The sequence below is a fragment of the Mastacembelus armatus genome, unplaced genomic scaffold (genome assembly GCF_900324485.2).
Source record: "Mastacembelus armatus unplaced genomic scaffold, fMasArm1.2, whole genome shotgun sequence".
In the NCBI taxonomy this organism is placed as follows: domain Eukaryota; kingdom Metazoa; phylum Chordata; class Actinopteri; order Synbranchiformes; family Mastacembelidae; genus Mastacembelus; species Mastacembelus armatus.
Genome location: NW_022872939.1, coordinates 888,994 through 902,228, shown reverse-complemented (window position 1 = coordinate 902,228; position 13,235 = coordinate 888,994). Strand labels below are relative to the sequence as shown.

At 48.0% G+C, this 13,235-nt stretch overlaps 1 protein-coding gene across 1 annotated transcript in view; it reads left to right on the top strand.

The window, feature by feature from the left end:
* Positions 1-12,288, top strand: part of LOC113137743 (NACHT, LRR and PYD domains-containing protein 12-like) — an 884,868-nt gene extending 872,580 nt beyond the window's left edge. The window contains exon 10 of the mRNA XM_026319577.2: positions 12,108-12,288. Coding sequence (XP_026175362.1) covers positions 12,108-12,288 — 181 coding nt within the window. The remainder of the gene's footprint in view (positions 1-12,107) is intronic.
* Positions 12,289-13,235: the final 947 nt, after the last annotated feature.

The following is a 13,235-nucleotide window of genomic DNA, read 5'->3' as shown; positions in this document are numbered from 1 at the left end:
AATTAGAATTTTTGCTATCCCTCTCTTGATCTCCTTTAGGAGATCACATCTCTCGGAGCTGTACCCCGTCTGAATCATCACTGTCGTCATCTGAGCCCTGGGCCAATAAGGGCATCAGAACTTTCGGGTCGTGTTTCTCTAAAGTAGACGATATAAGTCTAACTGTGAGGGAACGCAGGCATGGAATGAAGCAGCACCCACAGGTGACCAGGATCCCCACAAACACAGCAATAGAAACTAATACAGACATAATGAGGTTTTTCCACTGACCAAACATACCCGCCATCCAGTCCTCCAGGGGATTGTTGATGCTCCGCCAACCCCTCTACCGCATCCCTGGTCAGATTAGCCAATCGGAGTACGTTGTAATATACGTAATTGATACGGTCAACGTTTTTACTCGGGGTAATAGAAAAAAGAGCTGAAATAATCGGGAGATTTTCAAAACCTGCTGCAATTTGGTCCACCAATTTATATTCGTTGGGCACCCCTCGGGGCAGTCCGATTGCATCAATATACGTAGGAGAACCGACAGAAAGATCAAAATATTGAAAGGTCACCTCCCGTTTAGACAAAACATGGCGTCGGCGTCGCGCGGTCAATGCTGGTGGGCTAACCCCCGGCCTTGAAGAGACCAACCGGTTTCCCACCAGTACCAACAGCGCATGAAGTCACACCATAGCACATGTCCCTACACCGGCAGGGGGAAGACGAACGAGAAGACGTCGGCCGCCACAATAGTAGTATAAACCTGCTCGTGCCCATGACCCGAGGACGGATCCACTCAGGGTATGGTTACACCAATCCCCTGGGATCTGTCCCAGAGCAACGGAGGGACTCGGGTGCGTGATGGTAAAACATATATAAGAGCCGTTCCCCTTATCTGGTGTAAAGGGGCCAGTTTTAGTCTTATTATCAATCGGCGGAAAAATACTAGCCAAGATAGTACAGTTGGCGGGGGTGGCAGCTCGGGTTATCCCTATCATACACCCATAACCCCATTTGTCCTCTGGGAAAAGAGGAGCTGGTTCAGTTCTTAAGTGGGGGCGTGCGGCGGCACAGGCCACACAGTCCCCTACGTGTTGTTCTTTGGCATTTTGTGCCATCCAAGACAACCACAGGTTCTCCTCTGAATATCCAGTAGCCAATTCCATAATGTCTAGGGGTTTGAGAGTGGAATAATCAACTGCTATCATTTTATCTGTAATAGTCGAATTAGGCTCACTGGACGGGGGAAGTACAGGGAGGGATAGAAAACTTGTAATCTTGTCGGGAGGAGGATCTAGGAAGTTCACCCTAATTAACTCTAGGGGGTCCCTTCCAGTGATGTCTACTCCCAAGAAGAAATACGCAACAGACCAATTGTATGATGAGTTGCTCAATTGGCCAAAAGAAAGGGACAGAGGGTTACTACTAGGACTAAAATCTCTTTGAAAGTTGACTTTGGACCACCACTGCCTGTGGGTCAAATCCAAATAGGAAAATGCCACTGTAGTGGGGTCCCAAAGTCATGTGTACTTAGTCATCTGTCCCCAATCACAGGGTCCCGCTGTGTATCGCACGCCTCTCTCCTCGCAATCCGGCACTAAGGCAGGAGGGGCACATAAGTATACATCGTATTCACGCCAACTACTCGGATATCCACCACAATTTATGACAGCGCACAGGTCAAATTTGAATAGCATCTCAGACCGTCACGTGTAGTTGAGGGTCAACTTAGGTTCGCAGTGATACCCTGTCGCAAACCTACGGCGATCCCTGTGAATGATAGTTGAGTCAGTGGAAAAAGAAAATATAACCAAACACAAAACAACAATCATTACAGTCAGGGTCGTAAGGACCCCCAATACCTTCCCAACTCCAAACATCTCCGTTTTAACTCCCCAGTCGTTAACTAAACTATCTGACAATGGCTAAGCATGCACAATAAACTAAATAAATCAACGGCTACAACTACCACTCAAAATAACAACCAACAATCCCTCGACATTGCCTCCCTCTGCGCTCTGATTCGTTGGCTGGAGGCTTGGCACACCTCTTGCTAGAGAGGGGCGCTGCTTTCACCCTCTCCCTTTAGGCTCGTGTCGGCCGCTGTTCCTCTTATCTTCGGACTGAGGGTAGACTACCTCAGTACCTAGACCCAAACCTCGGGGATTATTCTGCCCCTTCGTGAGGAGGGTCCTTCTCTGCCTCAGCCGAGACAGAGGTATTTTGTTGCAGGTCCTCCTGGACCTTGGTCAAAGATCTGGATGGCGGTTCTCCTGGTGCACACTGCAACCAGTGGTACCAGGTGTCCCCTTTCTCCTTTAACCTCACTGCGTGGGATGTTCTCTCTGTTACCTGGTAGGGTCCTGTCCACCGTGGCTCTGCCCACTTCCTTTTGATGACCTTCAGCAGCACCCAGTCGACATCGGGTGGAGTTTGTGTTCTGTCACCCTGCTGGTCCGCCACCCGATGTGAGAAAGCTGAAACGAGATCTTGCAGAAAGTTAAAATATGCTTTAGCTGACAGACCCTCATTCTCTACAATGGTTACTGGGGTAGTGGTGTGGGGCCCTGGAAAAGGTCTCCCTGTTTGGAGTTCGAAAGGGGTAAACCCAGTGGATTGGTTAACAGAACAGAGTATGGACATGAGTGCCAATGGCAATGCATCAACCCAGTTCAATTTGGTCTGTGCACAGATTTTTCCCAATTTGGTTTTTACAGTTTGATTCATCCTTTCCACCTTTCCTTGAGACTGTGGATGATACACCGTTCCAAACCCATGTTTCAACCCCATCATGGCCTCCACCCTCTGCAAATCCAGATTCTTGAAATGTGTCCCATTATCTGACCTAATTTTCTCTGGGAAGCCATGGTTGGGGATGTAATAATTTATCAGGCATTTAGTAACCGTTATACTGTCTTCCCTCTTGGCGGGCCACGCTTCTGGCCACCCTGAATACACATCCACACACATCAGTACGTACCTGTACCCTCGAACGGTGGTGCCCATGTCTGTGAAATCAATGACAATCTCTCGTCCAGGCCTGGTGACGAGTGGATACCTACCGATCTCTGGTTTCACTGTCGGTCTGGTGTTGTACTTAGTGCAGATGTCACATTCCCAGACCAGTTCTTTGGCCATATCTTTGAGATATGGATGCCACCAATGCTCTAGGTTCTTCAAGATCTGGGGTATCCCAACATGCCCCACCCCGTGAGTTTCCAAGAGGGCTGTCCTCCTGATTCAGGGAGGAAGTATGGGACGACCATCCGGCCCCCTCCACAATCCTTCTACCTCAGTAGCCCCTCTCTCTTTCCAGACTTCTCTCCTGGGGGGATGCCCCCTTTTGCAGTCTTTTGTGTTCCTCTAAGGTCGGTCTTTCTTTAACCCTCTGGGGTCGACGCACGCGCCGGCGCGTTTTGACGCATCTTTTTCTGATAAGGCCGAAACAAACTTAAATTACTCCGTCAATTCTGAGCGTACAGATAAAAGAAGTATATCATTCAAATCTGTAAAGGGTCTAGTTTTAGTGGTATACCATCATAATAACAACAAAACGTTGTGCTTTTTTAAAATAAAGAAAGCCGACAGGGTGCGCTCTCGGACTTTTCTGTCTCTGCCATTTCTCTTCACAGACGCATAAATAAAACAACCAGAATCTCAGCGAATACTTGCCTCATAAAAATAAGAATTATATGGCTAGAAAGCTTGAAATGTTTTCTTTTGAGTGAAACAATTCAAGTCAAAAACAAATCATCACTTTTGATTTAATCCGTATGAACGTAAGGAGAAGTCCGTTTTTTCCTGTCTCACCTCATTACAGGTAGTGCGGTCCCACCTTGTACTCTGTTCACTGTTCACATGTAAATAATCTCAGGTGAACCAGGTAAATATGTGCACACCCCCGAGAAATGACACAAAATATCAAACTTCATCATAGAATTTACTCACTTTTTCGGCGCGTTTAGATGATGGCGCGTTACGCACGTGAAGGGGCGCTCCTTACATTCCTCACAGAGACAAATAGTTTAGCTTGTCCTCAGAGTAAAAACACTGATTTTAACTAAATGAGGATCGTACGGCTCCTCATTGTGTTGTATTATGCTGCACTAATCCGTCCCATCTACATTGACTGAAAGGCTCATTATGCGCGCCTTTGTCTGGTCGTTCAGTGCGTCTTTTGTGTTCTCAGGTAAATCACATGACTATTCATCCTCAGACACACCCTCTTGCATATGGCCTTTCTGGACAAAAAGTGTCTTAGAAAATTTAAATCAGTGTATTGTTTACTGTGAATGTGTGAACAAGATGACATTCACAGCACTCTGAAGTAAACACTTTAGCCTACAACATGCTGGTCTCCAAAGTCTTGTGAACGAATGTTCTGTTTGTGTTTTATGGTCTTATTTCAGTGAGTAAAAAATTGTAGTTTTTCACTAGCCATGCATAAACACTTTTTTCTCAAAAACACAATACTGTATAAACTTGCTGCTCACATATTATTGTAGCCAATTTTGTGCTGATTACAGTGTTATTAGACTTTAGACATTAATATGTTTAAAAGACACTGAAAAAAGCACAAATGTCAGGACATGTCAAAATTTGTCCAGGCCCCAAAAACCCCCTCAGACCCCAGAGGGTTAAGCTCTTGTGTCACCTCCAGCATCATTAATTTAACTTGGTATCCCGCTGCTTCCTTGGCTGCAGCCCGGTTTCCTTTTGCCGTAGGGCTGTTGGACTGATTGTGTCCCTTGCACTTGATCACTGCCACAGCTAGCGGTTCCAACAGGGCATCTGCTAGTTCTCTCATCTCTTTCTCATGTTTGATGGGCTGATTAGACGCTGTTAGGAACCCTGCTCTAAGCCATTGTCCTAATTCAACATGTACGGCTCCTGTCGCATATGCTGAGTCTGTGTAGATGTTCACTTTTTGGCCCTTGCCCAATTGCAGAGCTGCCAGCACGGCCATCACTTCTGCCCTCTGTGCCGACTGTTGTCCTTCCAGCCTTTCTGCCACCCTTACCTGCAACTCCCCTCCTGTGTCTTCCACCACCGCATAAGGAGCCTTCAACCCCTCTTTCTCATCTCTGAAACAGCAGCCATCCATATAAAGGTCACGTGCGTCCTGCAGTGGCGTGGCCTGCACATCTGGGCGCACTTTTTCCTCTTTCAGGACTTTTTCCTCGCACCTGTGGGCCTGTCCCGTCCCAATACTGTCTGCCATGTTAATACCTTCATGTGTATATGAGATATGTGGGTCCTCCAGAATCCAGCTCAGCCTTTGTTGTCTGAGGGAGGAGAGTGTGAATATCTGGGAATTGACATAAGCCACCACACTGTGAGTGGTGAGCACCCTAAGTGGGTGTCCCATGACAATGTGGGCTGTCTTCTGTAAGATCCTCGCCACTGCTGCAGCATGCTGTGTGCAGGCGTGGTGTCTTCTTTCCATGGTGTCCAATGCAGTACTTGTGTACATCAACACTCTCCTGACTCCCCCTTTTTTCTGGAACAGGACGCCGTTGGCAACTGCGTCCTTTACAGAAACATCCAAAAAGAAGGACTGAGTATAGTCAGGAATGGCCAGATCTGCGTCCGTGGCCAGAGCTTGCTTGAGGGAGATGAAGTTCCGTTCTGCCTCAGTCGTCCAAACGAGCGGTGCTGAAAGATTCCGCATGCCCTGTTCCTTGACTAGCTGTAAAAGTGGAGTGGTAAGGTTGGTATAGTCGGAAATGTAAGAGCGGCTGTAGCCCGTGAGCCCCAGAAAGGAGAGCATATCTTTGACCAGTACCGGCCGAGGGTGGTGCAGGATGGTAGACCTGTGAGCAGGTGATAATCCTGCCCCTGCTTGCGAGATCAGTCGGCCCAAAAAGGCAACTTGTTTATGGCACACTTGTAGTTTAGATTTGCTGACCTTAAAGCCCCTCTCGGCTAGATGACGCAGCACGGACTCCGTGGCCTGGAGACAGGTCGCGACAGAGGGTGCGGCGAGCAGAAGGTCGTCAACATACTGGATTAAGGTGGTGCCGTCTGGCAAAGCGCAGGAATGTAGCACCTGTTTCAAAACCTGATTGAAAATACCGGGTGAGAGAGTGAAGCCCTGAGGGAGTCTGGTGTACCTGAGCTGGCGTCCCCGATAAGTGAAAGAGAAAATGTGACGACACTCATGTGCCAACGGGAGGCAGAAGAAGGCATTGGCCAGATCAATACAAGAAAACCAAGTCTGGATAGGATCCAGGTTAGCCAGAGCCAGAACGGTGGAAGTTACTAATATATCATTGATGGCCCTAAGATCATGTGCCATACGGAATTTACCTGTACCCTTTATCTCAACCGGTAGAATGGGTGTGTTCCACCGTGACGAGCAGGGTTCTAGCACCCCCGCTTGTATTAAGCCTTCAATGGATTCCCTAATCCCCTCCTCTGCCTGAGGTTTATGTGGGTATTGGCGGATCCAAAGGGAAGCCCCCCTTGGACCTGGAAGGTGACCGGGGCACAGTCCGTTAAGCCCACGTCTGTGGGAGACTGAGCCCATAAGAAGTCTGGCAGCTGAGATAACATGTCTGCCGCTAGGTGATGGTCAATGCGTGCCATGTCATGGTACCTGGACACCTCTCTATGTTCCAATATAGCAGGGTCTGTGGCTGTCAGCTGAATGCAAAAAGTTTTAATCTGGGGAGCGTACCAGACCTGCGGTATGGGGGTGGTCTGCCAGTCTTTGTGGGCCAACACCCTCTTGAGAATAACCCCCAGCACTTTGGCCTCATGGTCAGGATGTAGGGCAAGAGACACATGTGGCGCACTGTCCTCACCCATGCGAAACCAATCTTGTTGGGCTGGGAGAAGCTGCACTCCCGCCACCACCCCCTTGGGGGCGACATAGATATTCTCGGCGTCGATGCTCCAGGAGTCTCTCTCAACCTGCTCAAACGCCTCCTTGTACTAATCGGTTTGGAGCTTATCATAGAAGAGGGTAACATGGAGAGGGTCCAGGGGAGGAATGTAGGGCTCGAGGAGCGAGATCCAGGGGCGCCAAGACTGATACGCGGACCATATGCCCTTATGTCCCGGAGGCACAACCTAGCCCAGTAGATGTTGGCTAGCTCATCCGCCAGCGGCTTTAACAAGCATTGTTTTCATTGCCCGTCTGAATATGTCCGACATGGCAGTTGCAGGCCATCTGGCAGAGTAACAGTAAGTCCCTCGGGGGCACACAGAATAGTGGCCCCAAGCTTAATCAATAAGTCCCGGCTGAGGAGGTTGACAGGAGTGCCAGGTGAATAAATGTAGGGGTGGCGTACCTGCTGGCTGCCCACCTGGGTGAGCAGAGGTCGAGTTACTGGCAGAGTCCGTTTCTCCCCCGAGAAGCCCATGACTGTGGTCTTGTGGTTCGACAAGGTGGAAGCAGGGGTGGTGTTAAGAGTGGAACACGTAGCCCCTGTGTCGACCAAAAACGACAGATTCATATGGTTCACCTTCATGGACAGCAGTGGATCTGCCGTGTTCGTTCCGCTGTCCAGACCTCTCGGCGGGGTGTGTCATTCTCGGTAGGAGTCCTCCCAACTGGATGGAGGACCCCAATCCATCACAGGCATGCTGTGAGCCGGTGTCGGGCCACCCCTACCACGTTGCAGGTGCACTCCCTGCCCTCCTTGAGTTCGGCCTCGAGCCATACAGCCCCTGTATGGACAGTCCTTGATCCAATGATCGTTTCCGTTGCAGAGGAAACATTGGGCTGAGTCCCTTCTAGGTGGGCCCCCACGACCACCGCGTCCTCTCCACCCACGGCCCCCCCTCGGAGCTCCCCTGTATCCTCCCCTATTGCCTGGAGGGTGATGTTGCGGCTCCCAAGGAGGTACTCGGAACAGATCAGAAGTATCCGGAGCATCTACACCCCACTGCCACATAACCTTCTTGGCCTCCTCTTTTTTGTCTTTGTTCTTTTCGGCATTCACTTTCTGCCTTGCTTCCGCCAACTGGAGCTTCAGCAGCTGGGTCTGGAGCTCCTGATTTTGCTCTCCTTTCTTCAGCATCTGCTGCTGTAGGTGATGCACCAAATGTCTCTCCCACACCGCTGAATCAGCCCCCTGCAAATCTGGATTGTCAATCATGGCCGTTTTGACCTTTTTTGGGACCCCCTCCAATACCGCCTGTTGGTACCACTCCCTTTGGGGACCCGGTTTACCTGGATGACACCCTGTCTGTCGAATCCACAACTCTTTACTCTGGTCTAAGAAAACTATGGGGTTATCTTTAATGTTCCAAGTCACCTTTGGGACTGCTGCTGAATTTGGCAGCAGATATTTCTCACGGATTGCCTTGCCCAGGTCACCAGCCCACCGGGCGAACGGCTCCTCATCCGGGATGCGGAGGGTGCCCGCAGCCTTCTCTATGTCTCTTGCGTCCATGCTGGTCAGGCATCTCTGAATCACGGCTCTAAAATCCCCAATAGCTAATCTCTGTCCTGCAGTCAGCGAGTCCAATTTGCCAAGCCACAAGCCTCCCCCCTCTGCTACTGGGGGAAGTTGGTCCACCAAAGCCTGCACATCCCCCAACCCGTAAGGCCGGTATTTAAACCCACCTCCGGTGGCCATCAAGGGGAACATCAACAAATCATTCTGGGACCCCGGTCCCCCACCGCTCGATCCTCCGTTCCCCTCATCCCAGTCTTCCTCCTCTTCAGATCTTACTGATAGTGCGTGGCTCGGCGGAGGCGATCGCTGTGGTGTCCGTTCCTTACCTGTCCTTACCGGTTTCTTCCTGTTCTCTTGTCCTGGAGGCTCACACACTCTGTGAGGAGACCAAGACAGCGTGTCGTGTTCATCTGCGTCCGAAGGTTCCTCCTCAGGTCTCCATTTACCTTCTGCCCATAGTACTATGGACCCAGTGGGTTGAGAACCCTCCTGTGACATGAACCTTAACAACACTTCTCGCTCGCCTCTGTCTCTCTCTCTTCGTGCAGGCTTCGCTGACTGTGACTGCGGTGTAGGTTGTCTGGAGGGCTGTTCACGTCTGACCTGATCCTGGAATGGGTGACTGTACTCTCCGCTATCATAGGCAGGCTTTTTGTCATGAGGAGGCTCTTCCCTTCCTCTCCAGTCCCCATCCCGGTGATCCGGGGAGGAGGTTCTGGGCACAGGGGGCATATCCGACACCTGTAATTCTCCCCCGGAGATGTCCATCACCAGATACAATCCTGCTGGAGGGGGTGCAGTCGGCCTGCTCGCAAAATAAGGTGGTGGTGACTGCTTCTCTTCTGTTTCCACTGTTTTCTTCCAATCTTTATTCTTGTGCATGTGCTGAGTCCCCTGCCACCAGAGGGCTAGATTGGTCCACCGGTGTGCTTCAGTTTCCTCTTCGTTTGCTCTCTGTCTCAGTTTGTTCCGGTAAAAAGGGGAGGCCTTGTCCCAATCCTTCTTAGCCTCCTCAGCACAATGCCTGTGCTGTACTGACTTCGCCCATAGCCATGGGATGAGGGCAGTGTGATCCTTTAGAGTCTTACCTTTATCCTTTATAAGCTGCATCAGCATCTCCTTATACTTGTCCATCTCTGCCTGGGCATCCTTTTCCCTACATGTCATTCTTCCTGCCTTTAAGATAGATTCAACTTGAATCCCCATATTGACCCATTTTTCTGGTGGGCCCCATCTGTCATCGTTCATCTCGCGATCAAATTCTGCATCCATTTTGATCTTTTCCTTATTTGTTAGTATTTAGTTGTAGTTCGGTGTTTCCTCCACCAGATGGAGCAATTTTCCAATTTCCTGTTGCAGTACCTCCCGCCTCCTGCAGGTGTCAGCAGCTTCTCCTGTAATTCTGCTCGACGCCACTAGAGGGAGCCAAATAGTGGGAGGAGCAGCCTCTGAATCACTTTACCTCTACTTCCTGCTTCTCTGCTCAGTCTATCAGGGTCCCTCTCAGAGACACTTCCCTTTCGTACTTACCTCTTCTTTCACCACATGCCTCTCATAAATATCTTTACTTACCTCTTCACATATTCCTATGTTATAACAGATATTATACTTATGCCCCGTATGACAATTTATACACCTTAGACCCTTTGTCTAATAACAATAACTACATTGAATAATGCAATATTACTTGCCAGTCACACAATCTCACATTCATACGAGTATCTGCCGATCGAACACGGCTCAGATATACACTCACACTGCGTCTGCCGATCGAACATGGCTCAGGTATTATTCAACTGTGGCCTGCCGATCACACACGCCTCAGGTCTTTTTGTTAATCTATCGGCCGATCACACACGGTACGGATAGTTTCTTTCTCTTTAATTGTATTTTCTTTGTATATACTTTACTTCCGATTTATAACTTTTAATCCGTCACAATTTGTAACCAATCCGAAATACACATCGACAGTATCAATTTTAGTGGTAGTCAATTCAGCAGAATTTAATATAATAGGTTTCTGCTTTACCTTTTATTTGGCGCCTCAGAGACTGTCAATGTGGTCTTTCGGACGGTTCCTCAGTCCAATTCTCTCTCCAAGACCGGACGAGCTCCCAAATTGTTGAAAAGTCAGACCTTGTGACCTTCACCCGAGTCCATTGATGGAGGGTTAAAAGAAGGAGGAGCGAAAATTAGGAATCGACACACCGGTTTATTGTAAAAATACAGAGACGTCTCCGGAGATCAACTCACACACGCAGGCAGAGAGATCTGAACTATAGGTGTAAACTATATCGTGTATAAAGCTGGTGACCACCATACCAGTACTTTTCCACCAAAAGGAATTTAGTCTATTACCATATATGGAGTTGTTATTACCATATATGGAGTTGTTATTCCCTTGTTGTCTTTTATGTGTTCTGGGCGGTGGTCGCTGAGCAAGCTAAGGCCAGTTACTTCCTTTATCTTATATGAAGTCCCCATAGGTGCGTCTGCATTTCCACAATAGGCATCTCTGGTACTGCACAAGCCTTAAACAACCAAATTTGGGGACTTTGTGGACCGATTAATAAACAGAGCATGAAACAATACAGTAACACGGAAACAATATAGCGATGTTCCACATCCGTCCTGTCTTCCTGATGATGTTACACAAGGCTCATCTCTGGCAATGTTTAGATTCACCAATCAACCTAACATGCATGTTTTTGGACTGTGGGAAGAAACCGGAGTACCTAGAGTAAACCCACGCAAGCACGGGGAGAACTGGCCCATCATACTGGCCCAAGTTTAAGGCCCATCATACTGTAGTCCAGCTCTCTGGAAGAGGGTGTCAGAGACAAGTTGAGAAAAGGTTGCAGAATTGTCCTAATGAATGGAGAAAGAACCTGGGATAACTGTAGAACAGGTTCAAGCTCAAAGCTTTAATTCATGTTATGTCAAAGATTTATGTTATGGTCTTAGGTTTATGTTTCAGGTTGGACTTTTATTTTGGTGCCTCATTTCCTGTTATTCATAGGTAGCTTTGTATCTATTAATTAGATTACTTTCACCTGTGTTTGATGATTCTTTGTTTCTTTACCTATATATACCTGTTACTTTTCTTTGTTCTTGGTTGGAGCATTGACGTATGTAACTGAGTATATCTGTGGTGAGTTTTGCATTTTGCCTGCCTGTCCTTGCCAAAGCGGTGTTTTGCTCCTGGATAGGGATTTGTATGTTTGCCGCCTGTCTGCGCCGAGAGTGGCGTTTAGGTTTGCTCAGGGATTCTATATTTTGTGCCTGATCCCTGGAAGATCCAAGGGTAATATAATAAACCTTTTTGTGTCCTGCACTTGGGTCCAATCTCCTTTCATCACCTGCACAGCATCCTCGACCTCATAATAATTCAACCTTTTGAACTGTCTATGGACAGAGGAGACCAGATTAGAGATTTGTGCTACTTTTGACTAAAAGTCTAATTAATCATTGTAGTGCTTCTCCATATAAGTCCACACACACATATGAGAAGTACTGAGGTCAGCAGCAGGTTCTAACATGAACAGGTGTCTAAATGTTGTGTTGCCATTTGGATGATGTTTATAGAAGGCTGACATTCCATAATGACAGAAGGACAAAATCCCTCTACTCATTTTATAGAAAAGCTCATTGATTAGGACACATCTGATTGACTATTAATGATTTAATCTCCATCTTTGATTCTTTATTCAGATTGTGGTGCTGTAGTTTGTCAGAGACCAGCTGTGGTTATCTGGTCTCAGCTCTGAAGTCCAACGCCTCCCATCTGAGACACCTGGACCTGGGTTGGAATAACGACCTGAAGGATCCAGGAGTGCAGCAGCTGTGTGCTGGACTAAAGAGTCCACACTGTAGACTGGAGACTCTTGGGTAAGATAGCATGTTGTACTACTGTGCTGAGATGAATGTGACATGAACGTTGTTCTGACACTAAACTGCAGAGGCTGATAATAGACTGTTCCACACTGAGGATATCCATAGGAAAGGCTATTTTCCCTCTCAGAGAAATGTGGCTGCACAACATGAGTTTGTATAGATGGAACCACAGGTGGAGCTGGAAGAGTTTCAGAGTTTTTTACTGTGTAAAACTTTGGAGTTATTTTTGACCAGAACATGTCCTTTAACTCACACATAAAACAAATCTCTGGAACTGCCTTCTTTGACTTGCACAACATTGCCAAAATTAGGAACATCCTGTCTCAAAATAATGCAGAAAAACTAGTCCACACATTTGTTACCTCATTACTATCTGGATGTCCCAGTATCTCGATAAAAAGCCTCCAGTTAATCCAGAATGCTGCAGCCAGAGTTATGACAGGAACTAGCAAGAGAGATCATATTTCTCCTCTATTAGCTTCTCTTCATTGGCTCTCTGTAAAATAGAGAATAGAATTTAAAATCGTTCTTCTCACATACAAATCCCTTCATGATCAAGCTCCTTCATACCTTAAACACCTCATAGTACCATCCATCCATCCATTTTCTATACCCGCTTTTCCTGGCTCAGGGTCACGAGGATCTGCTGGAGCCTATCCCAGCTCTCTCTCGGGTGGAAGGCAGGGGTACACCCTGGACAGGTCACCAGTCCATCACAGGGCCACATATAGACACACAAAGACAGACAACCTCACACACTCACACTCACTCCTACGGGCAATTTTAGAGTCACCAATCAACCTGACATGCATGTTTTTGGACTGTGGGAGGAAACCGGAGTACCCGGAGTAAACCCACGCAAGCACAGGGAGAACATGCAAACTCCACACAGAAAGGCCGGAACCCACGACCTTCTTGCTGTGAGGCAACAGTGCTAACCACTCA